This window comes from Rhineura floridana, chromosome 3 (genome assembly GCF_030035675.1).
Source record: "Rhineura floridana isolate rRhiFlo1 chromosome 3, rRhiFlo1.hap2, whole genome shotgun sequence".
Classification (NCBI taxonomy): Eukaryota; Metazoa; Chordata; class Lepidosauria; order Squamata; family Rhineuridae; genus Rhineura; species Rhineura floridana.
In genome coordinates, this window is record NC_084482.1 from 335496 (window position 1) to 360000 (window position 24505).

The window sequence follows — 24505 nt, forward strand, 5'->3', positions numbered from 1 at the left end:
CACTGGCACCATAGAGCAAAACAGCAACTTTGGGGGGGAAGGATGTCAGTTTTTATCTGGACCCTGGCAGGAAGAGAAAGGTTTAACTCCTCCTTTCTTCCTCTTATGATCCCAATCCTGATCTGAGTTCCCTGCACCTGCTATTTGGGTTTATAAAAAGGTCATGTGTTTAGTGGAATGTGCAGTTTGCCCCCCCCGGCCTTAATTTGGGATTTGGTCCCTTCTCTTTGATTTATCTGAAAGTAGTAGTAGTAGTAGTAGTAATAGTAGCAGTAGTAGTAGTAGTAGCATTGATGGTACATTTGTAGTCTGAGGGAGACATAGATTTCTTCCCCACCCACCCAAGGGGTTGTGTTTTTGGTGCAGGAATCGAATGCTTAATCTGCACTTCACTATTGGTTGTTAAATTCTTTGTCATCCTTGGTACCAAGGTCCTCTGTGCAAGATAGTTGTGTCCAAAACACACGATGAGAACTGTAGTCCAGCACCATCTGGAGGGACACAGCTTGCCCAAGTCATAAAGACTCTATCAGGAAAACAAGTGCATCTTCCCCATGGCGAGATATGCAAGAACATACCTGGAAACTAACTGGGCATCTCAATGTGGGGTCAATGCATGCATTTCTCCTTCTTTAGATGTTACACCAGAATCACAAAAGATGTTCCCCTGTTTCTGTTTAACATTAAATGCCACTTTCAAGAGTCAGGTTAAACATCATGGGGCGAAATTAACTGAGATCTGTGCTTACCTGTAATTTACCAGGCTCTAGGTTTCCAGAGATGAAATGCGCTCTTCCACTCACCTCCTCAAGGATGTGGGGGTCTCTGCTGAGGCTGGTTGGTTATCTAGCAGCAGAGTACAAAAAAGAAGGGAATGGAGGTCTCCATTAGAAGAAACAGAACCCACAGCAAATGCTCCATTCCCCCCATCATCACATTCTTCCCACACGAGGCAGGGCCTGGCAGCCCTTCTCTTTCCCTTCCCCCGAGGCTAAGCAGTCTCCTCCGATGGGAACATCATTCTTGACCTCACAATCAAGAGCTGTAAATATTTACATCTCGCTCCTTCCAGAGGCTCCTTAAGGCCTTCTCCCTGCTGAGGAGAGCTGCACGCACATTCTCTCTGCTCTCTGTGTGCACGTCTCTCGCTCACTCGCTCGCTCAGCATCTTTGATCTGGAAGCTGGGGTTTGGCAGCCAAAACTTTCCACCCAGTCTCGTGAGCATGGCTGCCAGGCAGCTTCCCACCCCCCATCCAAGCAATGTCAGTAGGGAAGAGGAGGAACCCACCTTGGGACAGTCTCTTCAGAAGAGGTGCGGCAAATGTCAGGGGCAGCAAGCTTCTTACGGACAAGAGTCTCCTGTCACTTGGAGTGTCTTGACTCTACTAAACACTGTTTGGGAAGAGGAGCTGAGGGGGGAACTCAGCAGATTCACTCACAGTATGTCTGCAAAGCTGTTTCTCAAGTTGCAAGGCTGGTGTTTTAGTTAACTATAGGTATAGGAAGCAATTTCTTTAAATCCTGGTGCCATGTATAGTTAAGAATGTGCCCTGGGCTTCAGGAAGCCGCTGGTTCAAAAACCCTGAACTCACTAGGTGGCAGACTAGAGGTCAGCAATTATGGTATAATAAAGACATTTATTGTGCCTCAGGACAAAGTTGCTGTAGGGCCAAACTTAGGCTTATCACTACAGTTGTGATCAGATCTTACTTTCTTTAATGTTAAAAAAGAAGCTGGGATGGACTGGATGGGAACCTCAGCCCTGTTTCCCCCCCTTCTCCCCCCCCCACAATTTCCTTCATTCCGTTTGCTGCTCTAAAGCTGTCTCCATACTCCATGGATGGCTAACCTGCATCCAAACAGATGTTGTTGGACTCCAGCTCCTATCAGCTCCAGCCTACATGGCCAATGGTCAGGATGATGGGAGTTGTAGTCTAGCAACATCTGGAGAGCCACAATTTCCAAAGTGTTTTTAAATTTGTATAATTTGTATATTTGTTTTTAATTGTTGTATACCGCCCAGAGAGCTTCGGCTATGGGGCGGTATACAAATGTAATTAATAATAATAATAATAATAATACTCAGTGTTAAGCCCCATCTGTAAAATGGGGATCATAGGCAATACATCCCACAAGATTGTTGTAGGGTTGCCAGTTTTTTCATTGGCAATGTACAAGTGTCTTTAAAAACAGCCTGTCCCTCGGAAATTTTATTTATGTATGTATTTATAAGATTTATATTCTGCACCTTCAATGCCTATTTGGTATTCTCAGGGTGGCTAGGAATTTAGCAAGTGAAGCTTTCTCCTACCGTAGAAAAAGTGGTGGGCGAAGCTTAGCCTGTTAAATTTATGTGGATTGGGTTGCTGTTACATTACCAGGAGCACAGACAGTGAAAACGTGGCAACAATCCTTGGCTATTAGGATAAAGCAGCTAAGAGTGCAAAGCTAAGAACACACAACCTGTGGCCCTCCAGATATTTGACTATAACTCTCATCATCCCTGGTCATTGGCCATGATGGCTGGGGCTGATGGGAATTGGAGTCTAGGAACATCTAGAGGGCCACAGGTTTCCTGTCCCTATATAAATTTTAAAACCTTGTTGTGAATTAGAAGTGCTGTGTGCATGACATATATTAATTCACAACTGTACCTGATGATGCTTTAATAAGGCTGAAAGAGCCATTTAGCAGATCTGTGCATCAGTGTAAGCTGCCAATAACAGAGTAACTAAGGCCTGGAAAATTAGAGACAGATTACCAGCATTGGGAGCATTCCAGGAGACATTGTGGTTAATTTTGCAAAGCTGCCACCCGTAGAACAGCCAACAAGCGTAAGAAATAGGGTTCTGCTGGAGCTGCAAATCAACCAGAGTGATAGATTCCTTAGCTGTTTCCACTTGGACAGAGCCTAATGAGAACGGCTCCATATTTTACATAGCAGTCTTGTTTACAGCACTATGTGCAAATGTGAGAGGGGAGATATAACTTTAAGGTAGGGACTGTAGCTCAGTGGCAGAGCACATTGTTTATATCAGGGAGAAAGGACCTGCAGCCTTCCACATGCTGTTGGACTCAAGCTCCCAGCAGCTCCAGCCTGCATGGCCAATGGTCAGGAATGATGGGAGTTGTAGTCTAGCAACATCTGGAGATCACTGGTTCCCCATCCCAGGTGTATAAGCACTGTAGATGGTTTTAGGGCCATGGTGCATGGGGATAGGAGTTAAGTAACTTCCCCACTGCTGCAGTCCTGCCAGAAATCCCTTCCACCCACCCCCAAAGCTGCTTTTAGCCCCCGGGGGGAATCTTCCATTGGTATCTCCTGTCCTGGTGCTAACTGCAGCTTCTGGGAGGGGGATTTGTGGCAGGAGAGAAAGGGATAAATCTTCCTGAATGCTGCAGTCCTGATCCTGCTTGGGGGAGGGTGGAATGTGGCTGCTTATGTTACAAGGAGAAAAAAACATGTCAAATGCATTCATTCATTTTATGCATGTTTGGATTGGTCTACAGATTGAGTTGTTTTCATCTCCACTTAAAGCAGGGATGGGTACTGATGACCCTCCAAACATTGTTGGACTCTAAGTTCTCTCATTTGCTCTTGGTTAGGGAAGAATGGGAGTTGCAGTCCAGCAACGTTTGGAGGGCCACAAATTCCCCATCCCTGGACCTTGACTAAACTGGATTGGGTCAAACAGGGCATGTCAATGGCATTTCTGCATCTTTGAACACTGAATGCCTCAATCACATAGAAAGAGTGGATGTCTGGATATATGCATGTCTGATTTTTAACAGCAAAGCAGGAATAAGAACCCTCCTGCCTGTCCATGACTCACCTTCTACAGCTTCTTTCTGCTGTACAAATGAGTTAGGTGGCCTGCATTTGCTGGTTTTGCACTGCTGGCAACAATCCACCAACTCATTTGTACTCCAGAAATAGTGTACACACTTGGGAAGGGTTGTAGCTCAATGGTAGAGCATCTGCTTTATAATAATAATAATAATAATAATAATAATAATAATAATAATAATAATAATAATAATAATAATAATAATAAATAATAAATTTTATTTCTAGGCTGCCTATCTGGCCGCACAAGCGGCCACTGTAGGCGGCGTACAAGATCAAGTAAAATACAACATACAAACTACATAAAAACCCAAGAACTACAATATAAAATGAAACCGAACCCACCCATAGCTAAAACCAATAAAATTAGGCTACTCCAGGGATCTTATAGGCCTGCCTGAATAGCCAGGTTTTCAAGGCTTGGCAAAAACTTGGCAGGGAGGGGGCATGGCGAAGATCATAAGGGAGAGAGTTCCAGAGGGTGAGGGCCACGATTGAAAATGCCCTCTCTCTGGTCCGCACCAGTCTAGCTGTTTTGACTGGTGGGACCGAGAGAAGGTCTTGAGTGGCTGATCTAGTCAGGCAGCATATTTGTTGATGCTGGAGGCGTTCCTTCAGATAAGCTGGGCCGAGACCGTATAGGGCTTTAAAGGTTAGTACCAACAACTTGAATTGGGCCCGGTAGACAACTGGTAACCAGTGTAGATCTTGTAACACCGGAGTGATGTGATCACGGCGACGGCTGTTCGTAATCAAACGTGCCGCCGCATTCTGTACCAGCTGCAGTTTCCGGACCGTTTTCAAGGGTAACCCAACGTAGAGCGCATTACAGTAGTCTAAGCGAGAGGAGACCAGCGCATGTACTACCCGTGGGAGAAGATGGACAGGCAGATAGGGTCGCAGCCTCTGTATTAGATGTAATTGAAACCAAGCTGCCCGGCTCACTGCCAAAACCTGAGCCTCCATGGACAGCTGGGAATCAAGGATGACCCCGAGGCTGCGGACCTGGTCCTTCAGGGGCAGTTTTACCCCACTGAGCACCAGGTCTAAAGCGCCTTGAAAAGAGAAGACCAAGGCGAGATATGATAGCACTCTTCAAGTACTTGAAAGGCTGCCACACAGAGAAGGGCCAGGATCTCTTCTCGATCTTCCCAGAGTGCAGGACATGGAATAATGGACTCAAGTTACAGGAAGCCAGATTTCAGCTGAACATCAGGGAAAAAAAACTTCCTGTTAAGAGTGGTTCTGCAATGGATCCAATGCCCTAGGGTGGTGGTGAGCTCTTCAACACTGGAGCCATTCAAGAGGCAGCTGGATAGCCACTTGTTGGATATGGTTTAATTTGGATTCCTGCATTAAGTAGGGGGTTGAATTCAATGGCCTCATAGGCCCCTTTCAACTCTATGAGTCTATGATTCAGAAGGTTCCAGGTTCTATGCAGAAGGTTCCAGGTTCAATCTCCAGCATCTCCTGGTCAGGCTGGGAGAGAACCCTGCCTGAAACCCAGGAGAGCCCCAGCCACTCAGATAGTACTGAGCTAGATGGTCCAATGGTCTGATTCAGTATAAGGCCTATGCTTCCTTCGTTAACATAGGACAAAGCAATTTATCACATTATGGAAATTCAGCATTAAGAAAAGCAAGCACTTTCAACTTCCAGGCTTTGAATGTCAAGAATTTGTAAAACAGTGCCATAGAATAGTTAGGACATCCACCCCATACACTTAAATTATGCTAATTTAACAGCCATGGTTTCCCCCAAAGGATCCTGGGAACTGCGGCTTGTAGCTATGTTAGATGGATATCCTAAAAACTCTCAGCATCGTTACCAAACAATAGTTCCTATGACTCTTTGGGAGAAGCCATGATTGTTACAGAAGTGCAAGTGTTTTAAATGTATGGTGTGGTTGTGACCGGAATTTCTTTCTAACTTTTGGACTAGAATACCCATCAAAGTTTTGAAAGTCAACTACATCTAGCTTAGCAGTTGCCAATGCTGCACCTCCTATGGTGCCTGCGAAAGGTCTCAGTAAATATCCCTTCAAAAATCCACAATGCATGAGACTGTTTCCTCTTTCTGCTCAGTTCCTGTTCGCTTGCACTGGCTTGTCCTCTCCTAAACACCCCCATGGCAGCCAATGTGTAACTGATGCCCATGGTGTTTTCTCAAAATTCCAAGTGTACCCAAAAAGGTCTAGCTAGTAGGAGGGGGAAGGAAAAGAATTTGGAGCCACTTTACCGTTTGAATTGAGAAGACTAGGCAGAAACCTGTGAGCATGCAGCATGTGAAGCATTTTGGGGAGCAGAGGCACTATCTGGGAAACTGATGGATGCAGGATTCAAGAAGCTGCTTGCTGTAGGAATGTAAATTTGCCTCCGCCTATGCTCCGCTTGTATAATTTTTAAAAAGGCAAATATTACAAAAACACCCGAAGTCTTCAGTGCTCTCTCATCCAAAAGAAACTAAGCCCTACAGCACTTTTCCTGGAACAATCTCACCAGTTGGAAATGGGGGGTTCTTAGCAATGCGTACCAGTGTGGAATGATTGCAGCTTCCATGTTGCCTTGTGTGGGAACTGACCACATGATCAGCCCATCTCCAGTTGCAGACAATAATTGCTAGTGCAATGTGACTTGACCACACACACTTGGAAAAGCTATGCGTAGGACTCAAAATCTCAAGTTTTCTTTAACCACTGGATTTTGGCCCAGTTAAAAGGATTGCCATACTCTTCTTATAGTTCTCTTTATTACAGTATAGTAGAGAGAATGCATACAACATGGCAGATTTATCAAGGGGAGGGAATGTTGCACATTGCTTCTAGCTGGTTCAAGCAGAGAATTGGGCCCAGATGGGCTGAGGACTAGTAGGCCACAGATAGGCTGGTAGGTTGCCTATGGGCAGGTTCCTGTAGTTATCCTAGTACTACAACTCCCACTGTAAAAATGTGGGATTGAACGTGTAGCACCCACCTTACCCTTTTGTTCCAAAGCTCTGAAGGTCACCATGTGGTTTTATTTTCAACTGCTTTATTGGGAGGCCAAGGAACAGCTGCTCTGGAAAGCAGGGCACAAGCCAAGGAGACAGGAGAGGAGAATGTCATCGCCAGTGCCTGCTTTAGGAAGGAAGAGCACCTTGTACTGCAGGGTCTTACTTCCAAAACAGTTTGCTGCTGTAGACTGATCCTGAGATGAACAGAATGATCACTGCCTGCCTTTAAGCTCTCACCTATTTTATTCTATTTGTTTCTTGCTTGACCTATGCCTAATTCTGTGCCTTGTTGTGACCTTTGTTCCACATCTAGGACTTTTTTAAAATGCAAAATAAAAGAGAAACTAGGGGCACTTCCATACTGCAGCAGTTTTTGGTTGGAATTCAGTCACATACCAGCAAATTCAGGGTGCGCAATTAAGGCTAATTTATGCTCTTGTGCAACAAACCCACTGCCCCAAAATATCAGAGTTTTTGCGACAAGGAAAGTGACGAGAAAATGCACTGGAAAGTGTGGGAGGACATTATTCACACTACACATATACACATTTAAAACACATGACTTCCCTCAAAGAATTCTGGGAACTGTGGTTTTTCCCTTCACAGAGCTACAAATTTCTAGCACCCTTAACAAACTATTTACCATGATTCTTTGGGGGAAGTTATGTGCTTTAAATATGCATTGGATGTGCTTTAAATGTATGGTGTGGACCTCAGATGAATGCTTATTAAACAGGTTGTCTGGAAGTAACCTAGCTTAACTAATCACAGTGTTTATTTGGACAAACAATCTGCATCCTGGCTATTCTTAGCCCATTTCCAGCAACAGTTAAGACATTAATTATCTTGAACCAGGGGTTGGGAACCTCAGCTCCAGAAGACAAATGCAGTCACCCAGACCTCTTTATCTCACTCTCTCCTCAGGCTGCACCTCTTATTGGTCACGCTCCACACCCTCCATGAGTGGTTTTGCTTGGTTGCAAGGCATCTCTAAACTGTAATAATGCCTCTTGCCTTAAGAACAAACGTGTGGCTAGAAATTTCCTCCTCTTGAAGCATCATCATCATCATCTAACAACACAAAAGTCAGCTGGCATGGTTATTTGCATTATGTGGGTGAAGTGTGTGTCATTGCAAACAATTTTGGTCTTGAAGGATAGTATGGAACAGAACTAATATTTCCTCTTCTCCCAGGCATTTTTGCATGTGTTTTTAAATTGCTTTTTTTTTAAGTGTTTTTAAATTTGTATATTTGTTTTTAATGTTTTTAATTGTTGTAAACTGCCCAGAGAGCTTTGGTTATGGGGCGGTATACAAATGTAAATCTAATAATAATAATAACAGCAACAACTAATGCTGGCTTATAATGGTGCAACAGAGCAATTGCACCAGGGTCCACGCTCACAGGCGACCCAGACTCTAAGGTTTAATCTTGTCTGCTTTTTATTCCATTAAAAAAAGTTTCTAGCCCTCCTGGAAGTTTATAAACCAAAATGCGCAAGCAACTTTCTAATCAATTTCTGTGAGATGACCCAGTCTGGCTGCTCCCACCTTTCAGTGTTTTTCCAGAGTTGTGACCGATGTGTGGGTTGTTTGGACACCAAAGTATAATAATCCCTGGAGTCCCCCTCTCCTTAAGTGCACTTGTCTTTCCTGCTTCTGCCTCATTTTTAGTCCTTGGAATTTCTGTAGTTTGCCCTTCTTTTCTTCCTAGCAATCGGGATTCATCTTCCCTGTGGTGGTCATGTACTCCCTAGACAAGGTTATTTCCTGCAAATACCAGTATACAGTAAGTGCAAGTGGATGTTAAATAACCCCCACCCCCAAACTAGCAAATACAAAACATGTACACTTTGCAAAGGGGTTTAGACACATCTATAAGAGAAAAATCAACTCCTTTGAAATGTGGTGTTGGAGGAGAGCTCTGCAGATACCATGGACTGTGAAAAAGACAAATAATTGCGTGTTAGAACAAATTAAACCAGAACTAGAAGGTAAAATGATGAAACTGAGGTTATCATACTTTGGACACATAATGAGAAGACATGATTCACTAGAAAAGACCATAATGCTGGGGAAAACAGCAGGGAGTAGAAAAAGAGGAAGGCCAAACAAGAGATGGATTGATTCTGTAAAGGAAGCCACAGACTTGAACTTACAAGATCTGAAGAGGGTGGTTCACGACAGATGCTCTTGGAGGTCGCTGATTCATAGGGTCACCACCATAAGTTGAAATTGGAGGCACATAACAAATAGCTACAAGGGAGCTAAAGTCCAGACACTCATTAAAAATGAACTATAGTTAATTTACAGTACAATTGTATACATGTCTGTTCAGAAATACATCTCTTTGTGTTTAATGAGAGATATTCCAAGTAGGTTAATTCCAAGATTAAATACTGTTTAACACAATTAAATTATTAATAATAAAAGTGAGTTATCTCAGTGGTTTTGCCATTGAGCAGAACACTGAAAAGTGGGAGGTTTTATTTTCTTACTGAACAATGAGGAAAATACCAACTTTTATGCTTTTCTTTCCTATTTTATCTGTAAAAGTAAAACAGTAAATAAATTATTTTAAAAATGAAAGCAGATCACTCTGCTTTCCACAGTCCCCCACCCCAGTGGCTATAGGCCTATGATACCTCCTCTTAGGAAACAATCCCCTGAACATATTAGCCCAAGAGTAAGTTAAACTGAACACAAGTAGGAATTATGCATCAAACATATACAATAATCAGGCCAGGTTGAAGCCTTGGAGCTGTACTAGTGTGCAGGAGGGAGGGAGAATAAGTAAGGGAAGTGCAGATGCTGTACCTTAATCCCAGGTAGGTTTGGGAAGGGGTGGGAGAAGGCAGGGAATCATTTGGAACCCCCTAGTGGTAAGCGGCGGTAACGCAACCAAAGCTCTGCTCACAGCCAGAGTTCGATTCCAACGGAAGGGAGAAGTCGAATCTCCGGTAAAAGGGGTCGAGGTCCACTCAGCCTTCCATCCATCCGTGGTCGGTAAAATGAGTACCCGGCATACGCTGGGAGGTAAAGAAAGGCCGGGGAAGAAACTGGCAATCCCACCCCATATATACGGTCTGCCTAGTAAACGTCACAAGACGTCACCCTAAGAGTCAGAAACGACTCGCACTACAAGTGCGGGGACACCTTTACCTTTACCTTTAGTATTTGGGAGCAAGGTCTGGGGTCTCTGCTGTTAGTAGAGATTCTCTCCTCCCCTGCCTGCCCTTTGTTTCCTGCTCTCCACATTGACATCCTCCCTTTTGGGGTTACAGTTAGACAAAGTATAGATAGTAGAGGACAACATGGGCCATAAAGCAATCAACTCGAAATTGTCATTAACAGGCAGTTTATTGTGCTCAAGTGAAAGGTGAAAATCATTTAACACATGGACAGAGCAATGTCTAAAATTCACATCTGACTTCCACATGAATGCACCACTCTTGCTCGCACTCTCTTGTTCAACTGTTCTCATCCAGAAGAGCTGGTGAATCTTGTGCAAAACCAAAAACTCATGTTCTGTGGTTGGACGTGCATCTTGAAATGGATTTGAATGTCAAGCTTCTTTGCATAGATTGCGAAGAAAGCAGTGGCAGTGCCGCTGTTAACAAGAGCATATTCTCTTGCTACAGTGAATGAGGAGACAAGAACATGCTGGACTGACGTGATCTCAGGTTACACAGGTGACAAGGAATGGATCTCTCTCAAAATGCAAAGTTGGAGAGCTTTGAAAGGCTACATTGAGAAATTTACTGAGGTCACCCCTAAGCACCAGTGACAGAGAAACAACGGAATATAGAAAACCACATTATACCTTCTGAGCAGAAGAGGAATTATCTGCAAAAGGATTACTATGTACAGCCTCTGTCCATTCCCTCCCTCCCATCTGCAAGGGCCTCAAGCGTCCTTCTCCCCACACCCCATATGTAGATGAATGAGGCTGAGTTGCAATTAAATGCTGAGTGAAGAGCAGTCAGAGCATGCTTCTGGCGTCCAGTCTCTTGCCCAGGCACCCAAGATAGCCCCATCTGTTGTCTGTCCCCCCTGCCTGACGCTACTACACAGTGGACCAGCAGAGCTCCCCAGTCTTGCTCAGCACTCTTACTCCCCCTTTAACATTGCTTGGAGGGTGGCCACGTCTCCCAGGACAGGAGACATTTCCCACCTGGCTGACTTCACACACAGCAGAAATTGAAGCTATTTATCACCTTGCAGGCTCTCTCTTGAGCACTGTTGTTCCCGACTACTCAAAATCCAACCCTCCCTTCTTGCAAAGACCTTTCTTTGGGCATCATTCACTCTTGAGAATAGAAAAGGTATCCTCTCTCCTCTTCTTAGTAATCTCCCACACTCCAAAATGAAAGCAGAGTCAGGATCTAGAGTGAGCTGTACAGGTACAGCAATGATGCTACAGGCTACCAAGTAGGCTTTGAGATTTTCTGAGAAGAGATGCTCACCAGTGTCCTGCCCTGTAACAAATTAAGGGGACAAAAGACAACGCTTGGGGCAGGTGAAGCTAAAGGTCCACCACCAAGAATTCTTCATCCATCTGTTCTGGGTTTGATTTCCCTTCCTGCTGCTGTGTATTGCAATGATTGGGAGAGAAAGAACAGGCTGAAAGGCAGGGTCACTACAAAATGGCAAAAGGAATGGGTAACAGCAAGAGGTACCAGCCCCAACTTGAATATGGAGGGCTGACCAGACTATAGCCTGTGGGAAGCAGCATTTAATCGCTTTCACTCTCCGCCAAAGGGAAAGAAAAGCCATGGATCCCTTTGAAAAGCAGCTGTGGTTATCAACACAGGGGCCAGTGAAGGACAGTTGGCTATTGGCCAGAGAGAACTGCAAGCAGACCAAGGGCCACAGCAGTCAGAGAGGGTCGCCGCTGCTCAGGTTGTTCCGGCTTTTCTTGCGCTTTGTCTTGGCTGAAGGAGAGGAGAAATCCAGGGATTCGAGGCGGAAAGGACGTGGCTGGGGCATCTCCACAGTCTGGGCAGGGGCTGTCAAGCTGGATGTTAGGATGGAGGTGCTGTTGTTCAGCAAAGGGGGAGAGTTATGGGAAGCTGCAAAGGAGAAAACAAACAAGCCAGCGGAGAACATTGAGATGCTGGGTCTAATGTCAACAAGAAATCCTCTCTGCCCATTCTACATCCCACAGGAGGAACCTATATTAAAACTTTACAGAAATATTTTTTAGATTTTAAACCTATGGCCAGAGCTATTTTTAAAATCCTGTACAGTACCCATGATGCATACTTGTTATACAATAACCGAGGATGTTGATACTATGAAATGGACACAGTGACATGCTACCAGTGCAGTCCTAACAGGTCTACTCAGGATTAATCCATTCCTAGGTAAATGGGGTTAGGATTGCAGCCTATCTCCTTGACCAAGAGAGTTTGTGTAGTATAGTGGCACCCAGTGGTCACATCCACACCTTACATTTAAAGGATATTACTAGTGTGTAAGAAGGAACAGGCCTGACGCCAGGAGGCAGACAGGTTTGTTAAGGGTGCTTGTAGCTCTGTGAGGAGTAAACTACATTTCCCATAATTCTTTAAGGGAAGACATGTGCTTTAAATATATGGTATGGATGTGACCAAGAAATTAAGCTATGAAACAGGAAGTTTTAATCTTGTCCTTGATCACTTCCAAACTGTTGTAATATTTGGGTTGGATTCAATCACATACACCCAAATTCAGATTGCAGAATTAAAATCAATTTGGTGCTCTTGCTTCCCCACAAAATCAGTTTCTAGCTATAAGAAAAGTGATAGGAAAATGCGTTGGAAATATGGGATAACAATGATTTGACACAAGGTTGTATAACCTCCCTGCAAACTTATTAGGATGAATGCTCAATAAACAGGTTGTCTGAAAGTTAGCATTATCATGAACTCACTAGTAGCCTTAGGCAAGCCTCTGTCTCCCAGACTCAGCTTCCCATTTGCAAAACAGGAATAACAGTACTCATCTATCGTACTGGGTTGTTGTAATGCCACCTGTCAGCTATGCTTTAACTTGAATTCCTGCACTGAGCAGGGGGTTGGACTCAGTGGCCTTAGAGGCACTCCTCCAATTCTATGATTCTAGGGGATACTGAAATAATATTTGAGAAGCTCTTTAGACACCTTGAAATGCTGGGCATTATGAAGAAGGCAAGCACACTCTTTTGGAGAAAAGTCCAAGAATATATGAAGGGGTTTACCAAGACTCTTCATGGGGTCAGCATTAAGAATCTGGCTTGCTCGTTTTGAGCGAAAGTAGTTACTGGCAATATTTTCACTGTCGCTCTTGCTCAGCATCACTTTGTAGCGGTCTTCTTCCTGCTGGGAACATAATCAAGTAGTCGCCAATTTGTCACAATTAAGCCCAAGAAGGTAACTATTGTTCAGATTTTACAGATGAGGGAAACTGAGGATGAAACCTGATATTTCAGCCCCACCTTCTAAGGTCTAGTTTTACCATCTTAACTGTTGAACTAGACATTTTTCACACTGCTGTCCAAAAGAAAAAAAAGGTTACAAAGTCACAAAAAGAGTGATCTAAGGGTATTATCCAGTTATCTCTGGGATTTCAATGAGAGGGTCAAGTTTAGAGATGTAAAGGCCTAGAAAAAAAAATCAGAAAAATACATTTTAAAAATGAGGGTTTTCGGGGAGGGGGTGTCTTCATTTTTTCCAATTTTTGGGGGGAAAAATTTTTGGGGGGAGGGGGAACTGTTCCCCCCCTAAATGTTTCTGTTTTTTTCCTAGGCCTTCACATCTCTAGTTAACTGTGTACTTAAACTTATCTCATTAAAAGCAATTATGTGTAAACAGCTTAACTTCTAATTTCTGGGAAGTAATAGCATTGTGAAATATATATACTTTGTAAGCAACTGGATGGCCATGAAAAACCAGAATATAACTTCCTGAGTTGCCAATGGACATTGCCCTCCTCCTCACTGCCAACTGTCCTACTCAGAGTAGACCCATTTAAATTAATGGCGCTAAGTAAGTTGTGTCCATTAACTTCAGTGGGTCTGCTTTGAGTAGAGCCAGCGCTGGATACAACTTGTGATAAACCTATGTCTGAGCTGTACCACATCACACTGCAGAAAGTATCTTATATGATGAAACACTCCTCCATAAACAAGAAAAATCCCTCCACATAGAAAACGTGTATGTCAGGGAGACAACTAGGCTTGAAATCCTTCCCATTGACATGCTAGCATTTAATGTGCAGGGTTTATTTGTGTGTGGCAACACACACACACCCCGCTGATGATGTGGGTTGGCCATACCACTTCCCATGTCGCACTACTGCTGCCACAGGAGACTTAAACAGGCCCAGCCATGTCAGCCCACTGTGTGCACATGCTTACCATCTTGATTGAAGATAGGCATGCACACACTACACTTGATGCGGCTGGGCCTTTTTAAGCCCCTGGCAGCCATTGCCGTAGCCACCTCATCGTGTTTGAGGGCCCACTGCAGTCTCCAGCCCTGCGGAGGAACATTCAATCATGGGAGTCCCCACAGTTACAGTTTGAAGTGGTTCAGCCCAGACACAGATTTACCACCTCAGTGAGAACTACGCTATTGTGGCCTGGTTCATACTTAATGCTAAACCATGGTTCATTAAACCGCAGCTTAGCATTGTGTGAACCCAGCCCAACAGCTTAACTATGGCTTTTCAACTATTGTAAGGCCGCTTGTTAACCAAGGTTTGTAGTTGGTTTATAAGCACTAGTTAATGTTAACCATAGGTTAACATAACATGTGAACCTGGACCTTCTTCTTCACTATGTTTAAGGAGCTGTCAATAACCCCAAAGCTACAGAGCTGCCAGTGAACAGCAGCATAAAATTCAAACCACTCTCAAGATTCAGGTGCTCTCACTGGAGCTTTTAACTATTCTGTGATGTAATAAACCAAAGTTTAAGTGATTGTCTGTCACATGCCTTGACTTTAACTATGGTTTATTAATATGGTTAATGTTAACAATGGTTTCATGCGAACGCCACTATTAGTATAATTGGAGTACACAAGGGACAAACCAATCCATGGAAGACAGAGCTATGAATGATACTTAATGAAAAATTCATCACTACTATGATTGCTCCCAGTTACAGTAAGTCTTCTGAAACTTACTTTTAGTTCAGATTCCTAGTTTTTATGAAGAAAGCAACAAACAAAAAAATTGAGTGATATTCAACACTAGTCCTACTCAGAGTAGACCCACTTAAGTTAATAGACATGACTAACAGGTCCATTAATTTTAATTGGTTTAGCTGACTGCAACCCATTGTCGTGCAAATAAAGCACCCTGAATCATTTCGTATGCATACATAGCATAACTTGTGGAACTTGTTCTCAGAACTGTCCAAGTATCCTTCCTCAGCTTACCATTGTCACTGCATCCCCATTCTCCGATGATGAACTCTTCCTGCCGGCTTTGGTCTGTGACAAGGATGAAACTGCTATGATAAAAAGAGTAATAGCTGCTCTCAGTCTCATTAAGTTCACACTGTTTCCTGCAAGTCTCATGCCAATCCTGGGCCGGTATTCAATCTATGCACTAACGCCTATTTACACCTTGCTTTCTAAAATATTTTTTTAAACAGAGCTGTAAATATCAGTACATTAGTCCATACCAGTTGCAGTTGATTAATTGGTGGGAGCCAATCAGAGAGGGCAAAATTCAACTGGTGGGTCAGTAGAGGTCCTGTGTTCAAAATAAACACAGGATCAACCAGTTTGGGCACTATCTGAAGAGAGCAGGAAAGGGATTAAGCTTGCCACGTACTTTGACCTGAAACTTGATGAGCTAGTTTATTTCTCAGGACCCCACTTTTATTTATTAGTGTTAAATATTAAATTAATATTTTTGTAGGGTTTTTTTAGTGGTTAGAGTGTTGGACTATGACCTGGGAGACCAGGGTTCAAATCCCTACACAGCCATGAAGCTCACTGGGTGACCTTGGGCCAGTCACTGCCTCTCAACCTCATGAAAACCCAATTCATAGGGTCTCCATGAGTTGGAATCAACTTGAAGGCAGTCCATTTCCATTTCCATTTTGTAAACTACTTAGAGGTCTTTACATTCAAGCAGTATATCAATTTTGATAAATTAATAAAATAAAATAAATATATTTAACTTATTTAATTTATATCCCACCCTTCCTCCCAAAGCAGCAAGGAGTATTTGAGACACTGGTTTCTGAAAATTCAAACAACATCAGTAGGTGTCTTTGTGATCATTATTGGGATTATAACAGGAGGAAGGGGAGGGTTTAACCTTTTCTTTGTCTGCTACAGCCCTGAAGAAAGCCCTTCCTTTGAAGCTGCTATTTGCACTGAGAGGAAAACTCCCATTAGCACCAATAGGGATTTTCCAATGTATAGCTGTAATCCTGTACACATCTACCTTTAAGCAAAACAAGAGGACTTAATTCTGAGCAGGCAACATATGTAGGATTGTGCAGTTAGGGAAATCAATACCTCACTTTGCTCCTCTGCTTTTAAGCAGGTTTCCCTCCAGCCTTTAGAAAGGATTTAGAAAAGGAAGAGGTACAAGAGATCATATCACAAACATATGTTGGATAATGGAATGGAGCAAGGAATTTCAGAAGAAAATCATCCTGTGCTTTATAGATTACAGCAAAGCCTTTGATTGTGTAAATCATGAAAAACTATGGAATGCTTTAAAAGAAATGGGGGTGCCACAGCATCTGATTCTCCTGATGCGCAACCTATACTCTGGACAAGAGGCTACTGTAAGGACAGGGTATGGAGAAACCGACTGATTCCCCATCGGAAAGGGTGTGAGACAGGGGTGTATTTTATCACCCTATTTATTTAATCTATATGCAGAACATATCATACAGAAAGCAGGATTGGACCAAGATGAAGGAGGCGTGAAAATTGGAGGAAGAAATATCAATAATTTAAGATATGCAGATGATAGCATACTACTAGCAGAAACCAGTAATGATTTGAAACAAATGCTGATGAAAGTTAGTGAGGAAAGCACAAAAGCAGGACTACAGCTGAATGTCAAGAAGACTAATGACAACAGAAGATTTATGTAACTTTAAAGTTGACAATGAGGACATTGAACTTGTCAAGGATTATCAATACCTTGGCACAGTCATTAACCAAAATGGAAACAATAGTCAAGAAATTAGAAGAAGGCTAGGACTGGCAATGGCAGCTATGAGAGAACTAGAAAAGGTCCTCAAATGTAAAGATGTATCACTGAACTCTAAAGTCAGGATCATTCAGACCTTGGTATTCCCAATCTCTATGTATGGTTGTGAAAGTTCGACAGTGAAAAAAGTGGATACCATGGACCATGAAAAAAATAAATAATTGGGTGTTAGAACAAATTAAACCAGAAATGTCACTAGAAGCTAAAATGATGAAACTGAGGTTATCATTTGGATATATGAGAAGACATGATTCACTAGAAAAGACAAAAATGCTGGGGGAAATAGAATGGAGTAGAAAAAGAGGAAGGCCAAACAAGAGATGAATGATTCCATAAAGGAAGCCACAGACCTGAACTTACAAGATCTGGTTTATGACAGATGCTATTGGAAGTAGCTGATCCTCCAGCCTGCATCCAATACCGGAAGTGAGGTGCACAGGGAAGAAAAACACCTTAAAGTAGTGAAGCACAGCGAGATAAGGTGGGGGAAGTGGTCAATGCTATCCTCCTCTATGAACTCCTTCGTGTGTAAGTAGAGCCATACCCCCACCACACATCCTGCTTGGCCCTAGGCCCATGGGCCTGAAGCCTGCTCCTAATTACACTGTGCATGGAGGTGACAAGAGAAAAGCCAGTCCCAGAGTAGAAGGGACCTCAAAGGAATTTGGACAGCCAAGAAGTCCTTAAGAAAGGAGTGAAATCCACATGAGTGAAAGTTTTGGGCACCCATTTTTGCTCCATTCAATGTGAAATATAACATTGAAGCCCATGGCCTCCTAGCTACAAATCTGTGAGGGGACTGTGGTAGTGAGTCAACGCTCTCAGTGGCACACCTCACATATGGCACACCTGATCTCCACCAGGAGAAAGGGCAGAATAATAATAACAACAACAACAACAATAATAGTTCTGCTTTGGGACTCTGAAATCATATTCTAGCATGGCTCCTCTGACTGTGTGCCAGGCAACGGGAGCAATAGGGTAGTGCTTTTCTTACCTGCAGGGAGACTGGTCTTTTGAGTAACAGGCTCTGGGATTTTCCAGCAGCCTGATTCCTCATCCCAGGTAGACTCCCGTTTGATTTTGTCAAAGTTGCTGTAATTGCAGTCCCGCCGTATGAGGGGCTGCACCTGGTCCAGGAGCTGTTGATAAAGCAAGAGTTCCCGCTCTTGGCGGCGGATGGTGGCCAGATAATCAATCTTTTCCATTTCAAATTCTGACTGAAGGTCTTTGATTTCAGTCTCAGCAGCCCGCAACTGGGAAAAATAGAGGCAGTTATAGTAATAAGGACTGAGTAAAATGGTGGAATCCAGAGTATGCAAATTCTCGAGCCCTGAACCCCATCATAGGGTTAGGTCACATCTCCATGAGCATCACCTGGTGATTTTTGCATTTGATGATCAACAGCTGAATGTATGAACTGACTCCATTAAAAATCATAATGTAATAACGATACAATTTTCATATATGTGATGGCCCTTTAATCAATGCAAGTTATCACTTGATGATACAGTCATCAAGGGATGGACTTGCATGTGTCAGCTGGCTCTTAAATGTGCAAAATTCTAGTTTCTTTGCAAACAACCCTTGATGGCCTTATCTTCCATAGGTTTGTCTCTCCTAGCTTGACCACACAGCATGCTGTGTTTGTGTATCACACATTGCTATTATTGCCCAAAACGGAAAGCTGGCAGTGCTGAGGTGGCTACTTAACACATGTTACAGAGGAGGAAGATTCAAGCATTCTCACAGCTGTGTGAGACCCCAACCATAAAGAACCAATCTACCACTGTACAAAACATCTGAATTAGGCCTGAGGAGGAGGCATGGCTGGCAGATCAGGAGGTACTATCATTGTCTCCACATCTTCTCATGAAATAATTTGCACTTGGACAGAGAATGCCCAACTAAAAATATGTGCACACCACATCAACTGTGAAGGGCACACATGTACATATACAAATAATGTATATGTACAGAGATGCCTTCAGCCTTTTCCAGACCCACCCTTCAAACCAACCTGTAACATGAGACCCACCCATATATGGCTGTTATTTTCTTTGTAAGGCAGGGATGGGATGACCTGGCTCTTTTTTTCTTGTGATGAATACCTGTGGTTCACTGTTACGTTTTTACATTTACAAAGCATATTTGAGATCTGCATATTTAGGATCTCCCAGTAGTCAAGGCAGTTCTTTGTAAACTGCCCAGAGGCAATACAGAAATGGCAATGATGATGATGCTAAATCTGTGTAAAGTTAGAATGAGTGCCTTGCTGGATCAGACCAAGGTTCCACTTGTCCAGCATACTTTGGAAGAATCCCAGCGAAGCATTAGGTGGACCATTGAAAGTTGGCCACTGGTTCAAGGACAACTTTCTCCTCACCCCTGTCTAGAGTGATCAAATATGGCAGTCTGGGCTCCTTTACTTTGAATAGTTGTACAGAGGAAGACAAGTTGGCAAAGGCAGCTTTTCCTGCAGGGTGTGAAAAGTTGAACCTGCTGCAATTCCCTTTTCTATCCTTTGCATAAGGCGTTCTCTCTCTGTTTTTCTTCTCTCTTCCCCCCTTCTTTCTTCTCTTAAAAAAAAACTAAATATAGAAAGGAAATAAAATTGTGGTGCTATTATTGCAAATCAGTGCTTTAAAGATCATGGTGAGAGGGACCTGATCCTCACTCAGTTGCTGCACTGCATTTTAAGGGGACAAGTAGGGAATGATTTATACATGTACTGTTTTCAAAACTGATGTGGTGCACAAGAGTTTGTCCTCGCGTTATCTATCTGTAGTGTGGGAAGCTGCCCTTGCCCACCACTGTACAAGAACAGTTTTGCTTCAGAGGGGAAAGGAATCACCTTTTCTTTCATCTTCTCTAACAATTTGCTTTTGGCTCGCACTTCTTCCTGGATGGAGTCATAGACGTTGAGCAGGACCCAGTCACTGCTATCCTCATCTGATTTCTGCAAAGCTGCCAGCAGCTGCTTCTTCCGCTCATCTGCAATTTTCTTTCGCCGTTTATGCTTTTCCTTCAGATCTTTGTTCTTGGCCTGTTCACCGCCTACCACCTGCTGCTCCAACATCTGCAATCTGAATCAGAGATGTTTCTTAGCTCTAAGCACTGCTTTTCAAACTTCCTACGCTCAGGTTCTTTTTACTACTAGCTTGTCTGCTGAGGAACCCCTGAGGTCTGGAACCCCTACACTTTACAAAGGATTCTTGGGAGCTGGCCAGGCCTATTCAGCTTCACCACTGGGCTTCTCATAAACTGAGAATGCACCAAACCACACGGCCAACACATTGTAGGAGAAAGTTAGTGATGATGGCAGGCTGTTTTGCAGTTTCAAGGAAACTTGCCCAATATTTTTGATTTTGTGACTGAGGAATCTTAAAAAAAAACAACCCAAGAATAGTGTGAAAACCAATATTCTAGTGCTCTGAAGAAAACTGAACTCCTAAGAGGAAAAATAAATTTTCACAGTGGCCAGACTCTGTAATCAAATTGCACATTCAATAGTTGCTGGAGCCAAGGCTGGCAGGATAAGGGACAAAAAGAGGCACCTTGACAGGAGCGAGTCACCCAGTTACTATGCCAACGGAGGCACTGCCCCAACTAGTTGCATGAGATGATATTAGAGGAATTCCAGCCCTGTTGCCAGGGCCAAAAACATGTTCCTTGGTCTCCCACTTGCAAGGACTCTGGGGATGAAGCAGAAAGTGGTAGATAGCCTTTAAAGGCTAGCTAGAGAGGCAGCTGAGCCAAGGTGGATTCCTCTGGACCACAGCTGGTTGCTTAGAAGATGAGCCAGGAGAGAAGGAGAAGGAAAGCTGGGGACTGTTTAGTCTTTTCCCTTTTCTTTTGTGTACGACCTGACTGAGAGCTCTGGGCTGAAAACCCTACACCCACCCCCTCCAAGTGCTGCGGCAGCCCTCCACACACACAGCTGGGAAGGGAGGAAGAGGGCATTCCTCATCGCTTACGTACATTTGGGCACAAAGAACTACATACGATATCAGGTACAGAATCTGAATTGCTAAGAGTTCTAGTTTTCATTCCATTTTTTTTTAATAAAGTGATGTGGAGGTAACATGGGGAAATGGGACAGTGTCCATTTAGGGACTGGAGACCTTTCATGCACATTGGAGCCCCTCTGCATATCAAGGCAAATGTCTGTGAAAGGACTATGTTGTTCAGAAGGTGGAGCTTCTGTGACCTGAATGGCAATCTCTTCCTTCTTTATGACTGGAAGTCATGTTCATTACTCAATTGCTCCTAATTTGGCTACGTTGTTCTTTCCGTCATCACGCCATTCTTTATCAAAAAAATGACTGAGCAAAAAATTCAGGATAAACCAGGCAAATTTAAAGTCAGCCTCAGAACCAAATCTGCACAGATGTCATCGATATTCATAATTTATTTTCAGCTTAACATTTACATTTTCTGGGCACAGAATGTGGATACTTTAAAAACTCAAAGAGGCCTTGGGGCACCAAATATGAATGGCTTTATGTTTTGTACAACAATGCATGTAGATGCAGTAAGGTGGAGGTTCAGCAACAATAATCCTGCAGGGGCTCAACAATTCCAAAGGCTCTTTCACCCCTTGATGTCATATTCCTCACACTGACCTGGCAAGGACTTGCTGCTGGTTCACTGCCACAGGAAGTTCCTCAGCCACGTCGGTCCCAGGTGTGCCCGGTCTCATGGCTTTCTCCATGGGCTGGGCCCCAAGAGGAGCAGGAGGTTCCACTGTGTTGGGCTCCTGAGTATAAAAGGACATTGGAGGCAGCCATTTTGAATATACATGATATCCAGACCAAGGGATAGATTGGGGATGATTCACAGACAATGTTTGAAAGTTCAACGTCCTATATTGTGCCAGTCTCCCAGAGGGGACTGGGAGTAAAGAATTAAAGACTGGCCCATCCACTGGGCACATAAACTGAACTTTAAGATTAAGGCCTGCTGGAGCATTGTGCACCCAGTGGTTGGTTGCGATTGCTGTTGGTTTTGCCGCTGCCATACTTCAGTCCCAGACAACCCTGCTGTTGTGCAAGGTTCTGGGAGAGGAAAGGGAGAGGAAACAATTTGCTCCTTGGACATGTCCTGAAGTTGCTAGGCAACCATAGAGTGCTTCCAGCCCCAGCCAGCTAAAGAGCTGAACTGCTGAGTTCATAATGCCTACCTGAAGTCTGGGTTAGATTAAGATGAGAAATTTTCACAGGTGTGGAAGTACTCTTATCCCCACTTGCTGTGGGGCACATCCATTTTTCCTTGCAAACTAGTTCATTTCATAGCCAATATTGTATTTGATGGCACTGTGCCATTACTGATATTATATTATTAGAGCAAGTAAATTGGACAGAACAAAACCGTTTTGTATGTCAGTGCCATGTAATCCTATATATGTTTACTCAGAAGTAAAACCCAATGTGTTCAATGGGGGCTTAGGGTTGTATCCAATGTTGCATTCAGTCAGGATCCCATCAGTGCAAGGGACGTTGCTAGCACAAAGGGACTTTCCTCCCTCTCTTCTCCCCCCCGTGCCCCCTAAATCTCGTCTAGGGGGTCTCTCCCAAACCTCTGGAGCAGATTTGGGGAGAGTGCAGGGCACACATGGGGGGAGGAGTGGGGTAAGTCCCATTGCGCTAGCAGTAAGCCTTGAACTGATGGGACAAGTCTGTTGAATACCACCCTTACTCTCTATGTAGTGTGTTGAAGACTACAGCCAAACAGCACAGTCCTAAGTATCTTTACTCAGAAGTAGTCTCACTTATTTCAGTGGCTCTTACTTCTGAGTAAACATGCTTAGGATAGCATTGTAAGCGTGTAAACCCACTTACTCGAGAGTAAATCCCAATAAACTTAGTTGGACTAACATCTAAATAAACAAGCACAACACTGTGCTGTAACTACTAGTCTGGGTTTCAAAAGTGTTTTAACATGGCGAGAATACCTATCAAGTTGAAGTATGGCTCCTCCCCAAAAGTTGTTTTATGGAGTTAAGTATTTAAAAGTATTTGGTTTTATGGTTTAGTCCATCAGACGTAATTTGGGGAGCCTCTTGTTCTTCTTATCCTTTAAATACATTTGAATCCAATAATTAAGCGCCATGGGGTGTACTTTCAGAATAAGCAGACTTTTCCCCAACTCTGCTCTCAATAAATGAAGCCATGGAATTTAAAGGCAGTCTAAATAAGTTCCTTAAAAACAAGTTTGAGACTATTTCCAGTGCTGAAATGTCACCAGTAACCCTAGGTACTTTAGATAATTTTCATAGCCACTATTATTTTTCTAATGAATTCCAGAGGGGGGAGTTGTGTGAGTCTACTTTGGCAAAACCAGTGAAGATCCCATGGCAGTAAAAGACTAACCAATTTTATTTGCTCATTAGGTTCATTTACGTATTGTTCTGCTAGCATCAGGGGCTGACATTGTTGGGCATCACTTTGGACTGGAGCCCCCTGGCCCCTGCTACTTCTTCTTGCCACCCTATCTCCATTGGCTCTTTCATCTGCTCCTTCATTCTGGGCCCAAGGAGGGAGCGTGTGAGTGGGTGACAACACTACTGGTAAGGACGCACTAAGGGTGTCATGCCTGGTGGCCCCTCCAATAACTTGGAGCTCTAATCCACAAAAGCTTATGGACAGATAGAATCCAGTAGTGCCTTAAAGACAAAAAATAAATTGATTTGTCTTTAAGGTGCTACTGGACTCTATTCTATCTGAATATACTATACTGTGGGTTGTATTCAAGCAGGTTACCTCTAGAGAGCTAAGAGAGTGAGTTACAAATCAGGAAGTCCCTGCTTGGAAATCTCAACTCTGCTATGAACCTGCTAAACTGCTCTAGGCAAGCTACTATTATACCACACTGACCTATTCTAAAGTTTACACCACGATAGTGGCTAGGCACGCCTCAGGCTTGGATGCTCCCCCTCCTCTCCTTTCCTAAGAGGTCGCTGTGAAGAGAAGTTCAGAAGCATTCATGTCTGCTTCTTATTTAACTGCAGCTTATCGTGTCAGCAAAACTCAACAAACTCCGTATTTAATGTTTGTTTGAAACAAGCCAACTTCAAACCTTGGTTTATGAAGCTAGCTTGCTTCACAAACAAAAGAATAACCAATTTAGGGCTTGAGCATAACCCTAACCCTGTGGCTAATCACAGACAGAAGCAAAAGCTTCCAAGCTCCTTGAAGCTGCACCTGAGGAGGAGAGAAGAGAGGGGAGTGTGTGTGACCAAGACTTGCTTAGGCTTGTTCCTTTTGTGGTAAATCATGGTTTCCATCATTACACTTGAATGCAGTCAATATATGCAAAGCACTTTGAGGACTCTAAAAATGCTATATTAATGATAAATGATATCACTATTATTAAATCCAAATCTGCAGAAGCATAAACAGGACTCCCAACATCACAAATGATGGAGGACAATCTGATATCTCCTGTGTCATTTTAGAAGT

The 24505-nt window shown here is 43.4% G+C and overlaps 2 protein-coding genes across 7 annotated transcripts in view; both read right to left on the bottom strand.

Moving 5' to 3' along the window:
• Positions 1-1354, bottom strand: part of ANGPTL6 (angiopoietin like 6) — a 62152-nt gene extending 60798 nt beyond the window's left edge. The window contains exons 1-2 of one of the 3 annotated variants that reach the window (XM_061621645.1): positions 1290-1354; positions 750-846 (exon numbers count right to left, since the gene is read on the bottom strand). The gene's annotated coding sequence lies outside the window, so the exon portion shown is untranslated. Of the gene's footprint in view, positions 1-749; positions 980-1056; positions 1126-1289 lie in introns of those variants that run through there. The other 2 variants (XM_061621644.1, XM_061621643.1) reach the window with 2 other exon arrangements.
• An 8889-nt stretch (positions 1355-10243) lies between these two features.
• KIF17 (kinesin family member 17) overlaps positions 10244-24505 on the bottom strand; it is a 30835-nt gene continuing 16573 nt past the window's right edge. For 3 of the 4 annotated variants that reach the window (XM_061613727.1, XM_061613728.1, XM_061613725.1), the window contains 6 exons: positions 21671-21804; positions 19900-20131; positions 18043-18301; positions 15242-15315; positions 13060-13180; positions 10244-11911 (listed from right to left, as the gene is read on the bottom strand). In XM_061613727.1, coding sequence (XP_061469711.1) covers positions 11718-11911; positions 13060-13180; positions 15242-15315; positions 18043-18301; positions 19900-20131; positions 21671-21804 — 1014 coding nt within the window. In that variant the 3' untranslated portion in view covers positions 10244-11717. The remainder of the gene's footprint in view (positions 11912-13059; positions 13181-15241; positions 15316-18042; positions 18302-19899; positions 20132-21670; positions 21805-24505) is intronic. The other variant, XM_061613726.1, reaches the window with a different exon arrangement.